Source organism: Tinamus guttatus, unplaced genomic scaffold, assembly GCF_059628265.1.
Source record: "Tinamus guttatus ecotype Peru unplaced genomic scaffold, ASM5962826v1 Tinamus_guttatus_pri_ptg000344l, whole genome shotgun sequence".
NCBI classification, from domain to species: domain Eukaryota; kingdom Metazoa; phylum Chordata; class Aves; order Tinamiformes; family Tinamidae; genus Tinamus; species Tinamus guttatus.
The window spans coordinates 273,686-296,153 of NW_028288878.1; the positions used below are offsets into that span (position 1 = coordinate 273,686).

General features: G+C 50.0%; 2 protein-coding genes across 2 annotated transcripts; both read right to left on the reverse strand.

The window, feature by feature from the left end:
* Positions 1-947: 947 nt before the first annotated feature.
* LOC104577023 (keratin, type II cytoskeletal 73-like) lies at positions 948-4,687 on the reverse strand. Its single transcript, XM_010224451.2, has 8 exons — positions 4,256-4,687; positions 3,419-3,630; positions 3,180-3,240; positions 2,675-2,770; positions 2,243-2,407; positions 2,006-2,131; positions 1,116-1,336; positions 948-984 (listed from the first exon to the last, which is right to left on the reverse strand). Exons 1-8 carry the CDS (start codon positions 4,685-4,687, stop codon positions 948-950), a joined length of 1,350 nt encoding a protein of 449 aa, XP_010222753.2.
* A 5,584-nt stretch (positions 4,688-10,271) lies between these two features.
* LOC148593717 (uncharacterized) lies at positions 10,272-22,047 on the reverse strand. The gene is made up of 11 exons (XM_088529759.1): positions 21,472-22,047; positions 20,147-20,364; positions 19,868-19,928; positions 19,462-19,557; positions 18,925-19,089; positions 18,712-18,837; positions 18,192-18,412; positions 17,974-18,002; positions 15,852-17,755; positions 15,707-15,759; positions 10,272-15,627 (listed from the first exon to the last, which is right to left on the reverse strand). The coding sequence occupies exons 1-11, from the start codon at positions 22,045-22,047 to the stop codon at positions 10,272-10,274; spliced, it is 8,805 nt and encodes a 2,934-aa protein (XP_088385885.1).
* Between the last annotated feature and the right edge of the window lie 421 nt (positions 22,048-22,468).

The following is a 22,468-nucleotide window of genomic DNA, read 5'->3' on the forward strand; positions in this document are numbered from 1 at the left end:
CTTGCCTAAAATGACTTCATCTTGATTTTGATGAAATGGAGAGTCCTAAAGAGCTCATTTCCAGAAACACTTCCTGGAGCACTCTAGGAAAGGGATTTTGAACTAAGTATTACAACTCGTTTCATAATTAGGAAAAGTTTCATCAGAAGAAGTTGATGAGGAGCGCGAATTGGCCGATAGATGCCCCAAGACAACCACAAGCTTTAAAGGAAAAGCATATATCAAGAGGAATATGTTTTAAGTATCCCTTTTCTGAAGTGATCCTGGTGGTGTTTCTCTGATGTGGTTTCCTGATGCTACAGTGTTCTCCTTCCTAGTATGCCTCTTCCTCAAGTGCAAACTCGTGTTGAAGACATTTTTACTACTGAAAGAGGACCAGGGCTTTCATTTTTGCAACTGTGTTTTGCACAGAGGACCCATTGAAATCCTCATCCTTGGCCTGCACATCCCTTGTGGATGAGCTGAGCTTCCCGAGCTCCTCTCAGCCCTGCATCTCTTTTCATCCATCTCTTTGGTCCTATCAACATGTTCACCAGTACCCTGTGGGGCTGAGCCCTGGCACAAATAGTCCCCACTTCTGGATCTCAACTCTCCGCTCCTGGAGATGTGGCTCCAGCTGGTGGCTCCAGGGACACACCACCTATCCATGGAGCTGGCAGTGCTTCTGGAGGTGAATCCTCGTCGGCAAGCCCAAAGCTCTGCAGGGAAGGATGCTCCACCAGCACCACAGAAAGACCATTGTCTTCTGCATTGTCTACCAGCAGGGCCAGCTCCACATCCCAGGCCGGAGACGATATTACAAGGGATGCTGACCACTGTCATGGGAAGACAAAACCTGAGTCATTCTGAGGACATTTCCCGTGGGCAGAACATGGCTTTTCCCCTCCCTGTGAGAACCAGAATTGGCATTTTTAAAGTTGTAAGAAAAAAAAAAGCAAAACTTGGAATTACTTACACATGCTCATGGGTATTCCAGTGGATATCCTAAAGAAGTAGAAAGTCAAATGGTTATCCATCACAATAACTAGCGTTTTTAGCATTTTCCACCCTTCTTGTCTCTGCCGAAGGGCTCCAAAGCCTGCCCACCTCCCATACATTGTTGCAGAGGTGCCTACCTGCTCTCTTCACCCTCCAGTAAAGTCTTATAGGTTGCAATCTCGATACCCAGAGCCCGTTTGACATTCAGCAGCTCCTGGTAATCCCGCAGCATGCAAGCCAGCTCATCCTTGGCCTTCTGGAGGGCGTTCTGCAGCTCAACGTGCTTCTCCCGGGCATCTTTCAGGGCACAGTCCCTGTGGTTCTCAGTAGCATAAATGGATGTTTGCAGAGAGGACACCTATCCAGGGAGAGACAAAAGTCCTTATTTTCCTCTGTCCTTTCTCTTTCCATTTTCACCTTTAAAAGAGTATTTCTCTTTCCTTTTGAGAGTGACAAATTCAGAAGTATTGATGTCATTTTTGGGAAAGTCGAATGTTTCTAAAAAGAAATCAAACATCCCTTCTGAAATATTAGAGGAAGACTGTTCACATCTGTGTGCTGTGAGACTACCCTAAGCTTGTTTCAAGGACACTAATGTTTTGTTCTAATTGGAACTAATCATTAAGGTTTTCCATTATTTCCCGTTATAAAATATATAATGAACCTGAAAATTATACCACTTACTTTACTATGGGTGCTGAATTAGTGGTGAGTCATAACTCTACCTTACTTATTGGATGCCTTGAGCCTGTGTCGGAAGCATTGTCTCCTACTAGAATTCCTGTTGGAGCAATTGTCGGAGTTGCTAACCAATGATGTAATTTGGTGCAATTAGTTATTTACAATAATCAAAATGATCCAGCAGAAAACAGTCCATCAGATAAATCCTGCAGCACTGTTAAGATCTTAGAGCAGTGGAAACAGTCTGAACAATGATCTACATTAAAGACAAAAGGACTGTCTGGAAATCCAGAGGATTGGAGTCTTACATCCAGGGGATCCAGTGAGTAAATGTGACCCATCGTACCTGCTTCTTCATGTTGTCAAGGTCACACTGCCGTCTCTGCATGACCAGACTCAGCTCTTCAACCTCTTGCTGGTGGGACTTTAGCTCATGATAACGTCTTCCCTTTGCCTCCTCAAGCTCTTGATACTGATGGTGAGAAAGGAGAGAGCTGGCAATTAACACTGGTTTCCAAGGTCTTTATGCTACTATTTTTGACAGTGACAGAATTACGGTAGGTCACTGGGTTTTCCAACTTACCCTAGTTCTGTAGAGCGCATCCAACTCTGCCTTACTTTTCTGAGCTAGGTCCTCATACCAGCACTCAATGCTCTTGAGGATGCCCTCCACAGCAAGGCCTCGACTGTTGTCCATTTTCACAATGACAGATGCGTCACAGAGACTTCTCTCCAACTCAGCAGTTTCCTAGAAGCCACATGAAGTACTAATAAGCAATCAGGAGTCTTTCCTCCCTTGATTTCTTATCTTCATCCACCCCAGTGGAAGTAACAGTGCAACCAAGAGCTTTTTTGCAGCCACGACTCATGCTGTGACTAGACTTGCAGCTCGAGTCCCATTGCCTCCAAGAGGGAGCCTGCTGGATTGGTTTAATCAGCCATAAGTCAATATAGACAAGGAGTGGCTGGTAGGAATGGGAACAGGCAAGCAAGACCAGGATAGGAGGATCCATACCTGAGCAAACACACACTTCAGGAGCTCTATTTCCCGCTTTAGGATTTCCAGTTTTACATCCAGCTCTGCCTTGGTCAGATAGTCACAATCCACATCCTAAAAGAGTTTGCAGGTGTTTAGAAGTTGGAGACCACAGGCAGTTTCACTATGTTTTTTGGGTAAGATGTTGTGTTTAGAAAATGTGATTTGAAAGGTTGTATGTCCCTAGCACAACAGCTGAGGGGTCCCACGGGCATATACAACATTGCTGAACTCTTACTTAGTAATATCATGATTTGGGTGCTGGAATAATGAGCAGACATTTTAGATTTAAATGTAATTTCTGTGCTAAATGGCAGAGGCTTGATGCTCTCTGGCAATACTCTGTGATGTGTTTTTTCTGAATACTTATTTGTCTAATGACTTTTAATATTCTCTAGACCTGATTCTTATTGTGGAAAAGAGAGATGAGAGGAAACTCCCTGGATCTCCAAATCCAGCGTTTCCATTCATCCAAATTCCTTACCTTCTTCAGAAGCATGAACTGCTTCTTGGCAGCTGTGTGCCTGCTCACTTCTTGCTCACATCTGTCAGGGAAGAAAAGAGACTCATTCCTAGGTCATTCTGTGGTTGGAGGCCTTATTTTGGGTTTTGTTTTTAGGGGTCGTGGTGCTTTTGGAATGTACTTTTTGTTAGAGAGAAGGTCATCAAGAAACACACACAAAAAAAGCATCCACCTCCCTCATATAGTTTCTGTCCACTTACTTGCATTTCAACTCCTCAACCAGCTTCTCCATGTCATTCTGCTCAAGTTTCCTCTGCCTCCTCTCCTGCAGGAGCAAGTCCAGCTGCCTTTTCAGGCTGCAAATGAAGCTCTCAAAGACTTGCTTGAGGTTCTTCTGGGGTGGCATGACCTGCTTTTGGAGGAGGTCCCATTTAGTGACCAGCTCCCTGTTGCGCTGCTCCAGGCGTTGTACCTGCAAGCAGAAGGCAAAGCCACCCTCTTCAGGCACGTGCTTAGGTCCTTAGGGATCAGGTGAATGGGGAAGGAATTAGGCATCTTCTCCTCTGAGTCAGTGCTCTAGGGGCTTGTAATGAAGGGGACAAGGACAAAAGGGAGATGTGGTGATCTTCATAACCGAGGAATCCCAGGGCCATCAAGGCCTGATGCTTTCCTGTTCCCTGGGGCAGCCTTAAGCCACACAGCCTTTTCTGCAACTGCAGAGACCCTGAGCTTTTTAAATACATCTGCATAGCAGCTGGATGCTCAGACAGTGGAAATCACCATTTGTCAGTAGAAGACCACGTCACTTTGCAAGGTCTAGCTGTGTGGAGTGAGTGCAAGAGTGCAGAAGCATAGCAGAAGACCTTGGAGGAACAGCTCCCTTACACTATTAAAAGTAAATACAAATGCAGCTTACCCAAGCACACAAGTAGAGATTAAAATAACCTTATCAGCTAGACCAGCACCGTCTTGGAGAGCTGCCACACAGCATGGGAGACGTGTGATGATAGAAGGAGAGGAATCAAAGAGCTGGGCAAAAAAGGAAGGTTCCCTTCGTACCTAAACCTCGTTTCTTTGTGTCTCTTCTCAGATCTCACCTTGTCAATGAAAAAGGCAGACTGGTTATTGAGGCTCTTCATCTGCTCCCTCTCCTGCCGTTGGATGCACCGGATTCCAGGGTCCATCCTGACACAAAGGGGCTGCAGGAGGCCCTTGTTGATGTGCACCCAGCAAAGACCTCCACTTCTGCAGCTCCTGTCCAAGGCACATCCCACCCTTCCACAGGTGCCACCATTGCCGCTGTAATGGGCATCCTGGTATCTCCATCCTCTTCTACCAGAGGAAGCCTGTTGACATCCATCCTCATTCCAGAGACTTCGGCTGTATCTCCAGACTCCATACGCTCTCCCAAATGGTGCAGCTGGGAGGAAAATGCTGGTTCTGCAGCATGTTGGGCGGCCCACAGCAGATACTGATGAGAAGCACTTTTGGCCACGGAGAGACCTTCCAGCTGACAGCTGCTGGCTCATGCTGGGACGCTTGGATGAGGCAAGAATCAGGAAAACCGGGCAGCTGGGAGAGAGCGGGCAGCTCCAAGAGGGACTTCTGCTCCAACATCCACAAGCATTTCCTTTATACACATCCCAAAAGCTGGGCTTGGTTGATGGGGAAGAATAATTTGGGGTTTTTGCAGGGGTTTGCCTTGCCTTGCAGCAGTTCACAGGTTTCAGTATGCAAAATGTGTAACGTGAACATTTATGAAATGCTGTGGAATTTTTTTCTGATTTTAAATAGCATTGCTTGCAAACTCAGCTTGGAGGACAGCAGAGGCTGGGTCTAGTGATTTGTTTTTTTCTTGTTATTTTAATTTGTTCTCCTTCCTCCCATTAATTACAGCTTAGGTCAGAAATGACCTTAAGAGCATCTCCCATTCTGTCAATGGCAGATTGAAGAGGAATGTTCTGGTGAACAGCAAATTAGAACTGAATTTTGCATTATCTGCTCTCTGTGGAGCCTTGGGAGTCTCCAAAACTCTGCTTTTCCCAGAGGGACAAAGACAGCCATGCCCACAAGTCACATGAGGAGGCAGCCCAATGCTTGGAGACCGGGAATCACCACGTGGAAATGTACATTTTTCTGTCATGATACAAAAGGGTAAAAATATTTTATTTCAATCTTTCCTATTTGAGATCATAAAGAAAACTCAAGGTATACCTTAAGGCAAATAAAAGATTTATTAGGCTTGCTTGGCAGATGGGGAAGGAGAAGCTGATAAGTTTAATATAGTTGTTGAGAGCCTCCCAATGCTTCGGCATGGAGCCAAGTCTGCAGCTCAGTTCTCCTGGCCCCTTTCCAGGCTCTCTTTGATAACAGAAGTGTGGAAGGTTTCGATTCAGGTTTGAAAGAAACGACTTTCCCCTGCTCTTCTGCCACATTCTCGTGAACTTTTCCATCAGCTCAAAACTTGCTTAGCGTTCTTGGCAATTTAACATCTAAGGGTTTCAAATTCCCCGGAAGAGGGTGATATCTCACTTGCTCATTTCTTTCCTTAGTTTTACAGGGACTTTTTTTGCTCCCTGGGACCATTGGAGGACTTTTTTTTTTTTCACTATCTTTTGCAAGAGGCTCGTTGAAAAGCAAATCTGCTTACGAGAAGCCCTGATAGTATTCTGTCTCCAAAGCAGCTGATGCCAAAGGTTTTCTTGTACCTCATCATTTGCAAATATTCTGCACTGGAACATCTTGCCCATAGCCCAGTGAGCAAGATAATTGAGGGTATGAAGCAGCTGGAAAGACAACTAGCTTAATTGCGGGTTCTTGACAGCACTATCAATTACACCTACACACAGAGGAGCAGGAATGATTGAAGCCCTGGGTGTCTAACTCGCCTGCTTAAATACCAGCCGAGTCCATGGCAATCCCAGCTGGAAGAGCAGGATCGGAACCTTGGAGGAGGGACCTTGGCCTGGAGTCTGTTCTTGTTTTGTTTTTCTGGTTTCTCTCTCCTCCATCTCCTACTGAATCCCCCGCACTCCCCATCTCGCAGATGGGGATTCGGGATGGTCATGGTGCTCCTGCAGCCTGTGGGACTCTGCTTGGTCTTGCTGTTAGCAGCGCAAGGAGAGTTTGGGTCCTTCCAAGTGGGAAGAGCTTTTGTGTTTGTACAAGGTTGGGAGGGTCTTGGTTTCAAAGGTTTTCTTCCCATTAATGCACATTGATATGCAAAATGCTAGAACTTGTTTTTTCACATCCCTAGGGGCAGAGAAGGGTGGATTTACCCAGATCAGCCTCACCTCTGACCCTGAGTCCCAATGTGCCCTGATGACCTGAGTCCCCAAAAGGCAGATGATGCCACTTGATGCAGCCCTGGAGCTGGTCTCAACCTCACAGCAGTCCTTTTGCAGGGCAGCATCCAGCCCAGCTCATGTTGTAGTTTAAAGGCTCACACATTTTCCCTCCCAACTTCACCTCTTCCCACTCAGGTTGCTGCAGAAACCAGAGTTTTCCCATGTCCTGTGGCAGTGGAGAGCCTCTTCAGGATGAAAATACACCAGATTCCCTCCCCTTAATGGCACTCTGTGTTTCTATGTCCAAGCAGTTTGCTGTGACTTCCCTGTTTGTGGGCACAGGGAGAGTAGAAAAGGGAAGATCTCCCAGGGTAATCACAACTCATTAGGGTTTTTTTCCCCCTTTAATCACCAGGTATTTTGGAAAGAAGCCCAGAAGTAAAGAAAGAAGAAGGCCTATCCAATTTTGACCATGACTAATTTCAAAGCTTTTTGCCAAGGTAAGTGAGAAGGGAATTTTTTGTGCTGGGTATATTGCCTGGTGAAGAGTGCTGAAGCCCCAAACTCCATGAGTCGGGATGGGACAGATTTCTCCAAGCTCTGCATCTCTGTGGCACAACTTTTATTCTCCCACTAGGTGGAGGTATGTAATGTGTCTTGAGCATCCCTGGCCTGACAGGTTCTTCTTTGGGTTCTTGGTGTTGTGACATTGACAGCTAGTCCAACACTCAGGGACCTCTCAGGTAGCTCTCACCTGTAGAGGGCAATATATATTTAGAAGCCAGGACAGTAAGGGAACATTAAGTCCACCTAGAAAAAGCTGAGGTCTCCTGTGGATTTGTGCCCCAAAGGTGGCTATGGGATGTTTCATAAAGTGCATGTGCATTTTGTGATGCATCTTCTGACAGAAGGACGACACTGAGATACAAACTTCCCGACAGTTTTAATGACAACTGACCAACTGTCATCTTCTTTGATGCCTTCATTTCCTTCTCTCCTACCTGAAATTTTGCTCTTTGAGTCCCCATCCTTGGAGGTTCAAGCCATGTCTTGTCACAGGGTGTCAGTAGGCACCTTGTTTCGGTGTTACGTGATGAGCGTGTTTACAGTATTGTGCTGACTGGTGCCACCTGCATCAAGACACTGATGATACAGAGGGTCTCATCTTATGATCTTGTCCTCTCATGACCTAAGCTCAATATTTGAACCTCAAAAATCAAAAAGTCTCTGGGAAAAGGCTTAGCCAATATATCTTGTGATGATTCCCATTAAAAATAATGCTGGTGCAATATATATAATTGACATATGCAACTTGGACTACATATCTGCTGAAGGAAGGAAGCAGATGTTAATCATTTTTAAAAATACTGTATTTTGGGGTGTCTGGAATCCAGGACCAGATTTTTCACTCCTATTTAAACAGGAGTAATTTCATATGGAAGGAGGTGCCAGAACACTCATCCGCAGAAACTGGAGAGATCATTAGAGCTCAGCTGACAAGCAGAACAGGTTTTGATATACCCTTCAAAACCATTCCTTCACAAAATTAGCCCTGCACTTAAGGCTATGTACTGCCAGGGTGTAAACAGTACTTAGCACAACTTAGCGTAAGTGCTGATCAAGCCCCTTGAAGGAGTTTGGGGTTCACGATCTTTTTTTCTGAGTTACTCTCCCAAGTTACTCTTACAGTTAACCGAAGCAGATGGTTTGTCTGATCTCCAGAAGGTGATTCATTCCAGAATATGTTGAATTACCTCCAAAAATGCCAATTTTCTTGCCCCTGACTCTACCTTCCTCCCTTCCTTCTTTCTGCTGTACAAAACAGGTCAGTAAATAACCCACAGACCTGATCACACTGATGAGATTAATGCTTGGTTTCATTGGGTTGCCCTCATTATAGCTGTGAAGGTCCAGGCGTCCTCTCTACGAAAGGGGTTTAATAGTGAAACTGAAGCCCAGCAACAACTAGCAATATGCAATTCAGAAAGAAAAATCAGAATTACCTCCTACAATTTCCAGTTTTCTTGGCAGTGCCCAGGGTGGGAAGGAGGGAGGGAGTAGGGAAGAGTTTTGTCCTGACTGAGTCCTTATTTACTGTCTTGGGTGTAAATGTCCCTGTGAAGAGGTAGCTTCGCACTTGGCTTCTGAAGAGTTGAAGCGTTTCGGTGCATGACGTTGGAGCAAGTATTAGTAGGGTGAATAAACTACCGTAGCTCTGCAGGGCATTTTGCAAGACTCACGCCGCCCACTACGCTCAACCAGGGAGCTGTGAGCCGGTGCAAATGAAAACCCTGCTTTATCTCAGCAGGTTAGCTAATGCCAGCTCCAGATTTCATTAACATGGTCCTAGAACAGCTAATTGGGGTAAAGCCTGGTAGGACTTTCTGCATTTGATGGGAGCAATGATAACTTGGTTTTGCCTGGAATAGTGTGTCTGGAACTCCCCACATGAAGAGCAGCCCTAGTTTCTTTCAAACCAAAAGTTTTGTGCAGCCCTTTGGGGCTGTCTCTGAACTTTCTCTCTATTTTCATGGTTTCATGGCCATGGGCAAAGGGTTCCCAAGAATGGATTTCCCACCAGGCTGAGCATTTCCTTCCCCAGCGAGGAGCTGCCCACTGGCTCCCATCCCAGGCTGCCACCCACCCTCCCATCCTTGGATTCTTCATGGTCTCATTTCTCTGGAAAGCAGGTTGGAAGCTTCCATCTTCCCTCTGGCTGGGGAAGAGGGACATGGAACATTCCTGACATGGGTTGTGACACTCAGGTTAAGTGGAGTCTTGCCAAATTAAGATGACACAGTTATGCTGAGCTTCTTGAACAATTTTTCCCAGGAATCTCAGTTTCTTGGTTCTTCATTAGAACTTTTTATTGGGCTTAGAGTAGCTCCCATGAGAATTTCAAAAACTTTTAGCTTCTCCTGCATAGAAGTGACCATTGATTAAAAAAATTAGTTAAACAAGGTAGACCGGGTGGACCCATCCAATCATGCTTTGGGACCTTAGGGGAAGAACAGGGCTAGAGATGGGATAAGGAGACAATATTGTTTGTAGACATTTTGTTCCTTTCTTAATCAGCCAAATGCAATGGTAGAACAATGGTGGATGACTTGGACTATGCTGTGACTTTGGGAGGGACTGAAGGGAGACAGAGCCATGCATCCTGGTTAATTGACTAGCCTAGGCCAATGGGACTTGCATTCTGAAACCCTTTTTTGCCATGAGCCTGTGGTCCTCTAGCCCCAGAGGTTCATTTGAAAGAGCGTTTCTCCACATTTCCATTAAAAACTTTCTGAACTGTCCGTGTTTCAGGGTTGCACCCTCAAATAGATGAACACACACACCAGGCAGGGTTGCAGACTTTTAGTAGACAACATAAAAGGACCAAAATATCACTTGAGAGCTGAAGTGCTCAGAGCATTCCAGAAAATGCCTAAAGAAACAATAGCTGCAGCCACAATATCTTCAAGAGAAAGGATAGGTCTAAAGAATGTGTGCCCATGGCACACTGGAGGACGGAATCAGGAGACGGCAGGGCAGAGAGCACAGAGCTCAGGACTACTTGACCCATCTAGACTAGGAGTGGATCAGTCAAGAGAAGGAAAGGCACCCTTGCATCCACAAGAACTCCACGGCCCCGTTCAGGGCACATTTGCTCTTTGCATTTGCATGTAAATATGATTTCTGAGAAGCATCTCTAGATGAACCACATATCCCTGAGCTCCTCCTCCCACCAGAGCGGTTAGCCCCTGTTGAGAAAAGCTGTCTGCATTGGAAATGCACTTTCCAAAAGTGACTCCAAAGCGAAACATTTCAAAACTACGGTACACTACTCCTTTGCACTTGGCTCCTCTCCAAAGCTCACCCCAGATCCACATCCTCCCCTTCCCGAGCAATATCCTCCCCCTCCACATATGGAACTTCCATACCCATACCCACCACTTTCACAACCATGGCTTCCAGGAAAATCATTTCCTCCCCCTCCACAGATGGACCCTATACTACCGTAAGAAGATCCACCAACACCTGATGTTCCACCTCCACAAGAATCATATCCTACAACACCAGAGCTTCCACAGCCACCTCCAGAGCCATAACCACCACTTCCAGAGCCAATTCCTCCTCCTCCAATGCTACATCCTCCCCCACCTGAGCTCCCACCTCCACCTCCAGAAATGGAGCCTCTCCTTCCAGAGCTGCCGCTACCACCAGAGCTCACACCGCCACTGTGAGGACTGTGCCTGCCACTTCCACACACATGTCCTCCTCCTCCAGAGCCGTGTCCTCTGCCTCCAGAGCCATATCCTCCTCCTCCAGAGCCGTATCCTCCACCACAGATGGAGCTGGAGCTACCAGAACTGGAGCCTCCAACCCCAGAGCTTCCTCCTCCTCCAGAGCCATAACCACCACTTCCAGAGCCAATTCCTCCTCCTCCAATGCAGGATCCATCACCACCAGAGATGGAGCCTCTCCTTCCAGAGCTGCCGCTACCACCAGAGCTCCCACCACCACTGTGAGGACTGTGCCTGCCGCTGCCAGAGCCATATCCTCCACCTCCAGAGCCATATCCTCCTCCTCCAGAGCCATATCCTCCACCTCCAGAGCTGGAGCCTCCTCCTCCAGAACCATATTCTCCTCCACGACAGATGGAGCCTGAGCTGCCAGAACTGGAGCCACCAGCCCCGGAGCTTCCTCCTCCTCCAGAGCCATATCCTCCACCTCCAGAGCTGGAGCCTCCTCCTCCAGAACCATATTCTCCTCCACCACAGATGGAGCTGGAGCTACCAGAACTGGAGCCTCCAACCCCAGAGCTTCCTCCTCCTCCAGAGCCATAACCACCACTTCCAGAGCCAATTCCTCCTCCTCCAATGCAGGATCCTCCACCACCAGAGATGGAGCCTCTCCTTCCAGAACTGCCGCTACCACCAGAGCTCACACCACCACTGTGCCTGCCGCTTCCAGAGCCATATCCTCCACCTCCAGAGCTGGAGCCTCCTCCTCCTGAGCCATAGCCACAACTTCCAGAGCCAATTCCTCCTCCTCCAATGCTAGATCCTCCCACACCTGAGCTCCCACCTCCACCTCCAGAGATGGAGCCTCTCCTTCCAGAGCTGCTGCTAACACCAGAGCTCACACCACCACTGTGAGGACTGTGCCTGCCACTTCCACACACATGTCCTCCTCCTCCAGAGCCATATCCTCCTCCTCCAGAGCCGAATCCTCCTCCTCCAGAGCTGGAGCCTCCTCCACCACAGATGGAGCCGGAGCTACCAGAGCTGGAGCCTCCAACGCCGGAGCTTCCTCCTCCTCCAGAGCCATAACCACCACTTCCAGAGCCAATTCCTCCTCCTCCAATGCAGGATCCTCCACCACCAGAGATGGAGCCTCTCCTTCCAGAGCTGCCGCTACCACCAGAGCTCCCACCACCACTGTGAGGACTGTGCCTGCCACTTCCAGAGCCGTATCCTCCTCCTCCAGAGCTGGAGCCTCCTCCTCCAGAGCCATATCCTCCACTTCCAGAGCCATATCCTCCCCCTCCAGAGCCAGAGCCTCCTCCACCACAAATGGAGTCCGAGCTGCCAGAGCTGGACCCTCCAACGCCGGAGCTTCCTCCTCCTCCAGAGCCATAACCACCACTTCCAGAGCCAATTCCTCCTCCTCCACCGCTAGATCCTCCACCACCAGAGATGGAGCCTCTCCTTCCAGAGCTGCCGCTACCACCAGAGCTCACACCACCACCGTGAGGACTGTGCCTGCCGCTTCCAGAGCCATATCCTCCTCCTCCAGAGCCATATCCTCCTCCTCCAGAGCTGGAGCCTCCTCCTCCGGAGCTGGAGCCTGAGCTACCAGAGCTGGAGCCTCCAACCCCAGAGCTTCCTCCTCCTCCAGAGCCATAACCCCCACTTCCAGAGCCAATTCCTCCTCCTCCAATGCAGGATCCTCCACCACCAGAGATGGAGCCTCTCCTTCCAGAGCTGCCGCTACCACCAGAGCTCCCACCACCACTGTGAGGACTGTGCCTGCCACTTCCACACACATCTCCTCCACCTCCAGAGCCATATCCTCCTCCTCCAGAGCTGGAGCCTCCTCCACCACAGATGGAGCCGGAGCTACCAGAGCTGGAGCCTCCAACGCCGGAGCTTCCTCCTCCTCCAGAGCCATAACCACCACTTCCAGAGCCAATTCCTCCTCCTCCAATGCAGGATCCTCCACCACCAGAGATGGAGCCTCTCCTTCCAGAGCTGCCGCTACCACCAGAGCTCCCACCACCACTGTGAGGACTGTGCCTGCCACTTCCAGAGCCGTATCCTCCTCCTCCAGAGCTGGAGCCTCCTCCTCCAGAGCCATATCCTCCACTTCCAGAGCCATATCCTCCTCCTCCAGAGCCGTATCCTCCACCTCCAGAGCTGGAGCCTCCTCCTCCTGAGCCATAACCACAACTTCCAGAGCCAATTCCTCCTCCTCCAATGCTAGATCCTCCTACACCTGAGCTCCCACCTCCACCTCCAGAGATGGAGCCTCTCCTTCCAGGACTGCAGCTACCACCAGAGCTCACACCACCACTGTGAGGACTGTGCCTGCCACTTCCAGAGCCATATCCTCCTCCTCCAGAGCCATATCCTCCACCTCCTGAGCTGGAGCCTCCTCCTCTAGAACCATATCCTCCACTTCCAGAGCCATATCCTCCCCCTCCAGAGCCAGAGCCTCCTCCACCAGAAATGGAGCCGGAGCTACCAGAGCTGGAGCCTCCAACGCCGGAGCTTCCTCCTCCTCCAGAGCCATAACCGCCACTTCCAGAGCCAATTCCTCCTCCTCCCCCGCTAGATCGTCCACCGCCAGAGATGGAGCCTCTCCTTCCAGAGCTGCCGCTACCACCAGAGCTCCCACCACCACCGTGAGGACTGTGCCTGCCGCTTCCAGAGCCATATCCTCCTCCTCCAGACCCATATCCTCCACCACAGATGGAGCCAGAGCTACCAGAGCTGGAGCCTCCAACCCCGGAGCTTCCTCCTCCTCCAGAGCCATATCCTCCTCCTCCAGAGCCATATCCTCCTCCTCCGGAGCTGGAGCCTCCTCCTCCAGAACCATATCCTTCTCCACCACAGATGGAGCCGGAGCTGCCAGAACTGGAGCCACCAACCCCGGAGCTTCCTCCTCCTCCAGAGCCATAACCACCACTTCCAGAGCCAATTCCTCCTCCTCCAATGCTAGATCCTCCACCACCAGAGATGGAGCCTCTCCTTCCAGAACTGCCGCTACCACCAGAGCTCCCACCACCACTGTGAGGACTGTGCCTGCCGCTTCCAGAGCCGTATCCTCCCCCTCCAGAGCTGGAGCCTCCTCCTCCTGAGCCATAACCACAACTTCCAGAGCCAATTCCTCCTCCTCCAATGCTAGATCCTCCCACACCTGAGCTCCCACCTCCACCTCCAGAGATGGAGCCTCTCCTTCCAGAGCTGCTGCTACCACCAGAGCTCCCACCACCACTGTGAGGACTGTGCCTGCCACTTCCACACACATGTCCTCCACCTCCAGAGCCGTATTCTCCGCCTCCGGAGCCATATCCTCCTCCTCCAGAGCTGGAGCCTCCTCCACCACAGATGGAGCCGGAGCTACCAGAACTGGAGCCACCAACGCCGGAGCTTCCTCCTCCTCCAGAGCCATAACCCCCACTTCCAGAGCCAATTCCTCCTCCTCCAATGCAGGATCCTCCACCACCGGAGATGGAGCCTCTCCTTCCAGAGCTGCCGCTACCACCAGAGCTCACACCACCACTGTGAGGACTGTGCCTGCCGCTTCCAGAGCCATATCCTCCTCCTCCAGAGCCATATCCTCCTCCACCACAGATGGAGCCGGAGCTACCAGAGCTGGAGCCTCCAACGCCGGAGCTTCCTCCTCCTCCAGAGCCGTAACCACCACTTCCAGAGCCAATTCCTCCTCCTACACCGCTAGATCCTCCACCGCCAGAGATGGAGCCTCTCCTTCCAGAACTGCCGCTACCACCAGAGCTCCCACCACCACCGTGAGGACTGTGCCTGCCACTTCCAGAGCCATATCCTCCGCCTCCAGAGCCATGTACTCCACCTACAGAGCTGGAGCCTCCTCCTCCTGAGCCATAGCCACAACTTCCAGAGCCAATTCCTCCTCCTCCAATGCTAGATCCTCCTACACCTGAGCTCCCACCTCCACCTCCAGAGATGGAGCCTCTCCTTCCAGAGCTGCTGCTACCACCAGAGCTCCCCCCACCACTGTGAGGACTGTGCCTGCCACTTCCGGAGCCATATCCTCCGCCTCCAGAGCCATATCCTCCTCCTCCAGAGCTGGAGCCTCCTCCACCACAGATGGAGCCGGAGCTACCAGAGCTGGAGCCACCAACAGCGGAGCTTCCTCCTCCTCCAGAGCCATAATCACCACTTCCAGAGCCAATTCCTCCTCCTCCAATGCAGGATCCTCCACCACCAGAGATGGATCCTCTCCTTCCAGAACTGCCGCTACCACCAGAGCTCACACCACCACCGTGAGGACTGTGCCTGCCGCTTCCAGAGCCATATCCTCCACCTCCAGAGCCGTATCCTCCTCCTCCAGAGCCATATCCTCCTCCTCCAGAGCTGAATCCTCCTCCTCCAGAGCTGGAGCCTCCTCCACCACAGATGGAGCCGGAGCTACCAGAGCTGGAGCCTCCAACGCCGGAGCTTCCTCCTCCTCCAGAGCCATAACCCCCACTTCCAGAGCCAATTCCTCCTCCTACACCGCTAGATCCTCCACCGCCAGAGATGGAGCCTCTCCTTCCAGAGCTGCTGCTAACACCAGAGCTCCCACCACCACTGTGAGGACTGTGCCTGCCACTTCCACACACATCTCCTCCACCTCCAGAGCCGTATCCTCCTCCTCCAGAGCCATATCCTCCTCCTCCAGAGCTGGAGCCTCCTCCACCACAGATGGAGCCGGAGCTACCAGAGCTGGAGCCACCAACAGCGGAGCTTCCTCCTCCTCCAGAGCCATAATCACCACTTCCAGAGCCAATTCCTCCTCCTCCAATGCAGGATCCTCCACCGCCAGAGATGGAGCCTCTCCTTCCAGAACTGCCGCTACCACCAGAGCTCCCACCACCACCGTGAGGACTGTGCCTGCCACTTCCAGAGCCATATCCTCCGCCTCCAGAGCCATGTCCTCCACCTCCAGAGCTGGAGCCTCGTCCTCCTGAGCCATAGCCACAACTTCCAGAGCCAATTCCTCCTCCTCCAATGCTAGATCCTCCCACACCTGAGCTCCCACCTCCACCTCCAGAGATGGAGCCTCTCCTTCCAGAGCTGCTGCTAACACCAGAGCTCACACCACCACTGTGAGGACTGTGCCTGCCACTTCCACACACATGTCCTCCTCCTCCAGAGCCGTATCCTCCTCCTCCAGAGCCGAATCCTCCTCCTCCAGAGCTGGAGCCTCCTCCTCCAGAGCTGGAGCCTCCTCCACCACAGATGGAGCCGGAGCTACCAGAGCTGGAGCCTCCAACCCCGGAGCTTCCTCCTCCTCCAGAGCCATAACCCCCACTTCCAGAGCCAATTCCTCCTCCTCCAATGCAGGATCCTCCACCACCAGAGATGGAGCCTCTCCTTCCAGAGCTGCCGCTACCACCAGAGCTCACACCACCACCGTGAGGACTGTGCCTGCCGCTTCCACACACATGTCCTCCACCTCCAGAGCCGTATCCTCCGCCTCCAGAGCCATATCCTCCTCCTCCAGAGCCGTAGCCTCCTCCACCACAGATGGAGCCGGAGCTACCAGAACTGGAGCCACCAACCCCGGAGCTTCCTCCTCCTCCAGAGCCATAACCACCACTTCCAGAGCCAATTCCTCCTCCTCCAATGCTAGATCCTCCACCACCAGAGCTGGAGCCTCTCCTTCCAGAACTGCCGCTACCACCAGAGCTCACACCACCACCGTGAGGACTGTGCCTGCCGCTTCCAGAGCCATATCCTCCTCCTCCAGAGCCGTATCCTCCCCCTCCAGAGCTGGAGCCTCCTCCTCCTGAGCCATAACCACAACTTCCAGAGCCAATTCCTCCTCCTCCAATGCTAGATCCTCCCACACCTGAGCTCCCACCTCCACCTCCAGAGATGGAGCCTCTCCTTCCAGAGCTGCTGCTAACACCAGAGCTCACACCACCACTGTGAGGACTGTGCCAGCCACTTCCACACACATCTCCTCCACCTCCAGAGCCGTATCCTCCTCCTCCAGAGCCGAATCCTCCTCCTCCAGAGCTGGAGCCTCCTCCACCACAGATGGAGCCGGAGCTACCAGAGCTGGAGCCACCAACCCCAGAGCTTCCTCCTCCTCCAGAGCCATAACCACCACTTCCAGAGCCAATTCCTCCTCCTCCAGTGCTAGATCCTCCACCACCAGAGATGGAGCCTCTCCTTCCAGAACTGCCACTACCACCAGAGCTCCCACCACCACCGTGAGGGCTGTGCCTGCCGCTTCCAGAGCCATATTGTCCTCCTCCAGAGCCGTATCCTCCACCTCCAGAGCCGTATCCTCCACCTCCAATGCTAGATCCTCCCCCACCTGAGCTTCCTCCTCCACTTCCAGAGCCGTATCCTCCTCCTCCAGAGCTGGAGCCTCCTCCACCACAGACGGAGCCCGAGCTGCCAGAGCTGGGGCCTCCGACCCCAGAGCTTCCTCCTCCTCCAGAGCCATAACCACAACTTCCAGAGCCGTATCCTCCTCCTCCAATGCTAGATCCTCCCACACCTGAGCTCCCACCTCCACCTCCAGAGATGGAGCCTCTCCTTCCAGGACTGCAGCTACCACCAGAGCTCACACCACCACTGTGAGGACTGTGTCTGCCACTTCCAGAGCCATATCCTCCACCTCCAGAGACGGTGCCTGAGCTGCCAGAGCTGGAGCCTCCAATCCCGGAGCTTCCTCCTCCTCCGGAGCCATAACTGCCTCCTCCAGAGCCATATCCTCCTCCTGAACACCCATATCTTCCCCCTTCTCCAGAGCTGCTTTCATTTCCACCGATGGAGCCTCCACCCCCTATATTTCCACCTCCACCACCAGGGACAGATCTCCTTCTTCCAGAACTGCTGCTAGTTGCGTTGCTGCAGCCTCCACTCGGAGGATCTGGTCTCCATCTCTCAGAAACATGAGTTCCTCCTTCGTAGCCACTTCTTCCTGCAGAGCCATATGCACCCCTCTCACAAGAACCTGAGCCATAGCCTCCGGAAACATTTCCAGTGCTATCAGAATGGCATCCTCCTCTAATTCTTCCTCTTATGCCATCAGTAGAACTCGTAGTGTAGTCAATGACACCTGCAAGGAAAACATCATTTTTACCTTACTGTAATGGCAATGGAATCAGTGATAATCACAGTAGATACACAAGTGTTCACGCATATGCTCACAAGACAATCCCATATGCCCTCTTTTTCTAGGAAATTAAGTTAAAACACACATGGTGTTATGCATCACAGACAGCAAAGTGGTAATAGTGCTCTTCAGAAGGCAATCCATAACCTTGAGATACTTACAGACTGTTGCTGGTGAGCCTTCCTGTATCCTGTGAAAGAAAGGTAAAATTGAGTTAGTGTGCCCAGTTAATCTAAAAATCAGTTTAGGTCCAATCAATAGCCCAGAGAAAGAGCTCATCCCTTCCAGAGAGCAGTTCTTTTTAGCCATCTAAGTGATGGATATAGGACAGATTGTACTGAGCAGGTGGTTCTATCCAGGATGAAATGTTCGTACTTACCTTGTCTCCTCCCCCTGAAGAAGTGACCTGTACATGGCAATTTCAATATCCAGGGCCATTTTCACATTGAGGAGCTCTTGGTGGTCGTGAAGAAGGCGAGCTAGCTCTTCTTGGGCCTGCTGCAAAGCATGGTCCAGCTCCTGAAGCTTTTCCTGGCCATCCTTGATGGCAGAATTACCACGCTGGGCAGCATCCCTAATTGCTTCTTGGAGGCTGGCATTCTGTAGAAGGTATAAGCAGAATGTGTCCTTTTCCCTTTAACAGGAACAGGGTTTTCAAAACTTCCTATGAGACCTTGCAAACTAAAAGACCCGCCTCAGTGATAGCACTCAAAAAAAATCCAGCATTAGACCAGCTAAGTCAACCCAAATTAAATCCCAATATAGATACCCAAATCAAAACCTGTTTCAATTCAAAATGAATACATCATCCCTGGATTTGGCTCAAAAGGGAGGGTCACATTATTCTGCATTGGCGCTAGACAGCCGTAGGATGCATGCCATGAAAGCCTCAGCTTTACCTTTTTCTGTATGATTTCAATTTCAGACCGTAGTTGTTGGATCTGCCTGGTCAACTCTTGGATTTCCTGGTAACTGTTTTTCAGCTGCTCATGGTAATTTCCCCACATGTCCTGAAGGTCTTGGTACTGCAGAGAGAATAGGCACCTTGGTTTCTTGTCCACTGATCTCCAAGCCAGACAGATTGTTTTCCTATCTTACTGCTGTCTACTTACCCTGCCCTGATACATGGCATCCACTTCAGCTTTGCTCTTCTGAGCAATTCCCTCACACTCCCGTCTGATTTCTTCAATGATGCCATCCATGTTCACTTCTCTGTGGTTGTCCATGGACAGACTGACATTGGTGTCACCAACTACTGTTTGCAGATGAGACAGCTCCTGCAAGGAAATCAAGATTTTTGGATGTTAACACTTCAGGTGAACACTTCAAGTTATGTTATGAGGGATGAAATGGGGCCATCTATCCAGAAAACCTTTGGAAACTCCTTCCTGCCTCACACAGAGACCAGCATCCTCCAAGTCCTACAGATCAACCGCCAGTATAATTCTGAAGTGTCCCTTCCAACCTTCGGTCACACCAGCCCTCTTTTTCTACTAAAAGTTACAAAAAGGCACCTCACTAGATCGAAGGCCTAGGATGATCCGCTCTACACACTAAGCCTTGTTCCAGGGGAATTTTCTAGGAACCTCCAAAGGATACGCGTCCTGAATCACCCAAAGGAAAGTTTTCAGACCAAGAAGCATACTCACTGCCTCATACAAGCATCTGAGGAACTCGAGCTCCTGCTTCAATATTTCCACCTGCACTTCAAGCCCCATTTTTCCCAGGTAGGCACTGTCCAATTCCTATAAAGAGAGCCACAGGCGTGTTGGTATTGCTCTGATGTCAAGCTCTCCACTGAAGTGCAATTCTTGCTAAACTTGGTACATTACTTCAAATCCTTCATTCCTGTAGCCAAACAATGGCTCAAAAATCTCAGTTTTAATTTTAATAGTGGCAGAAATAGAAGTTTTTAACTCCTAGAACTGAAAAGAGTGATTTGGAAATAAATCAGAACAGTTGTGGCAACAGATGTGCTCTATCTCCAAGCTAAATCAAGAGATTGTTGTAAACTCTGCATCAAGAGATTTAGCTTGGTGCCTGGGATTACTTCACCTTTTTGAGCTCCACAAACTCCTCCTCTTTACCCGTGCGCTTGTTGATTTCGTCCTCAAATCTGTTGCAACAGAGAAAAGAAATAGATAGCTCATTGCCTATCATAATTCTTCAGTCTAGTGGATCAGAAACCAATAAAAATGATGATAAAAATAGCAGCATTAATGGCAACACTCATGTTTTCATACTACCAGTCTAGACTGGCTCTTTCAAAGGAGTCAAGTCCTTGGTTGTTCCCACCAAGGCAACATATCCTTTCAGGAATGTGGAAGCATTCACCTCTTTTTATAATCTTCAACAAGCTGAAGCATTTTGTATGCTTCCGGATCCAGCTGTTCCTTTTGGCTCTGGAGAGTTTCTAACTGCCTCTGCAGGTTGCTGATGTAAGATTGGAAGAAAGATGCGATTTTTCTGCTTTCCTCTGGCGGGACCCTTTGCTGCTGCAGAAGTTCCCATTTGGTGAGTAGAGCCTGATTCTGCTGCTCAAGGCATCGAACCTGCAAGCCAAAGCAGAAGAACATCTCTACCACTGGAAAGCTCTGGGGTAAGCAGCCTTTTCTCTATTAACAATTGTAAAACCAGTACTAGTTAATATTTGTGTTAATAACGTGAGACAGTTTAGGTAAATATGGGGACTGTAGATATATCTAGATATGTCTCATCTCAGAGAAGTAGGTTTGGAAGACCTACACTGCTCGGATTTGGGCTTTTAAGCAAACCAGAAGGCTAGCATCTCTTCAGAGGGGATGCTAAACAGGCTGTTAACCTGGCAGCTGACATCCAAAATATTTCTCAAATTAAAGGGGATCAAGAGCCCTCATATTTTTCCAGGATTAAGCATGCTTGTAACTTCTGGGCGTATCTTTCCCTACAAGGTAAATATCAGAAGTTCTTAAGCCATAATGGATAACAAATACCAGATTACTCCCTATGCAGACACACGTCACTGCTCCAACAGAGGCACATGCAAGGTCTGTGTGGGTGGAAGTGTTTTGATGGATGTTTTGTTCCTGTGGCTGTGATTAGAAAGGACTGAGAACACAACACTGGGCACAGAGATGAAAGAGTTGTAGTGTAAAGTGATGAAAGAGATAAAGGAGAAAGATTTGGGGACCACTGACTGGCAGGAAAAGGCCAGAGACTCCAAAAGAGGTATCACATATCATTTTGTGGTCTGAGGAAATGCAACATTTTGCTTTGCTTGGAAAAAAAAAAAAAGTGATGTCCATTACCCATTTCTCCTCCTAGCACAAATAGTTCTCAGGCCCTGGAATATTGCTAGCCAGGCAGATTCCCTTTTACTCAAGAGGGAAATGGATTAATATGTCAGTGACACCCCACAGTTCATTATCATGCTGCCACAAAAAAAGACTTCTACTTAGCCCTGGGATAAGTATCTTCCAGTGATTCATGCAGTGGAGTTTACAACAAGCTATTAAGAACTTGCTACTGGCCTGCTGGAATCTAGCCATTGCTGTAAATTGGGAGGAGAGGAGGCAAAAGGACCAGTTGTGTTAATGCCGTGCTTGTTCCCACACCTTTTCCAAGCAGAGCGGTGCCCCTGCTCTTTCCTTCTCCTGGATAAGAGTAAAAAGGGGACTTACCTTATCAATGAACGATGCAAATTTGTTGTTGAGCGTCTTAATCTGCTCCTTCTCGTCTGAGCACACTCTCTGGAGGTTGGGGTCGGTTTGTATGTGCACTGGCCTCAGCAGGCTGGTGTTGACACGGACCTCCTCCATGCCTCGACTAACACCTACGTGCCCAAAGCTCTTTCTGCCCCCTTGCTCATCAAAGACACTTCTGTGAAGGCCACTTCCAAGTGCCTCCCTGCCTAAGCCTCCTCCACACACACTACCAAGCCCTGCTTGAAAAGATTCTACAGGATATCCTCTTCTGCCAAAGCCTGTACCGAGATGTCTTATGCCACCAAATCCCAGGCACCTTCCATATCCTCCTTCTTCTCCGCTGTAGCCTCCACAGACATAAACATTCCTAAACCCACCAAGGTTATGCAGACTCCTGCTGCCATAACCGTAACCATAATCACCGTATCTTTCTTGTCCTCTGTTGTTCCAACGGTTTATGGCAGATGAGCTTCGCCCACTGCCCAGAGTGCCGCAGTGAGCAGAATAAGAACTGAAATCCCCATCCCAAAATCTAGAGAACCTGTGGCTCATAGTGTCACCTTCAGAGCGTTAAGTCAAGAGAGCAGGTGGAGGAGGCTGTAAAATAGGAGGAGCAACGAGAGTGAAGGAGCCTCAACTCCTCTGCCAAGGGAGATGGACGTTCTCCTTTATACCTCATGGAGGAGTTGGTCTCCATTCCATGGTAATCAGCAGGTTTGTTAATTTTATTACTGGGTTTGGTTCATCAGGCAGCAATTAATGGCTGATTGAACAGGCAACAGAGTAAACATCCCACACCAATGGAGGAATTGTGAAATTTTCCAAATCCTGCTTGACTCACAAGCTTTGCTCAGATGAGATTTCCTTATCTAGGTAGCCCGCTCTCCATCATTAATTACAGTGTGCAGAGTTTTCAGTGCAGATTACCATGGTTTCTTCTCTCCTGTTTTTTCCCACCTCTTCTGACATTTCA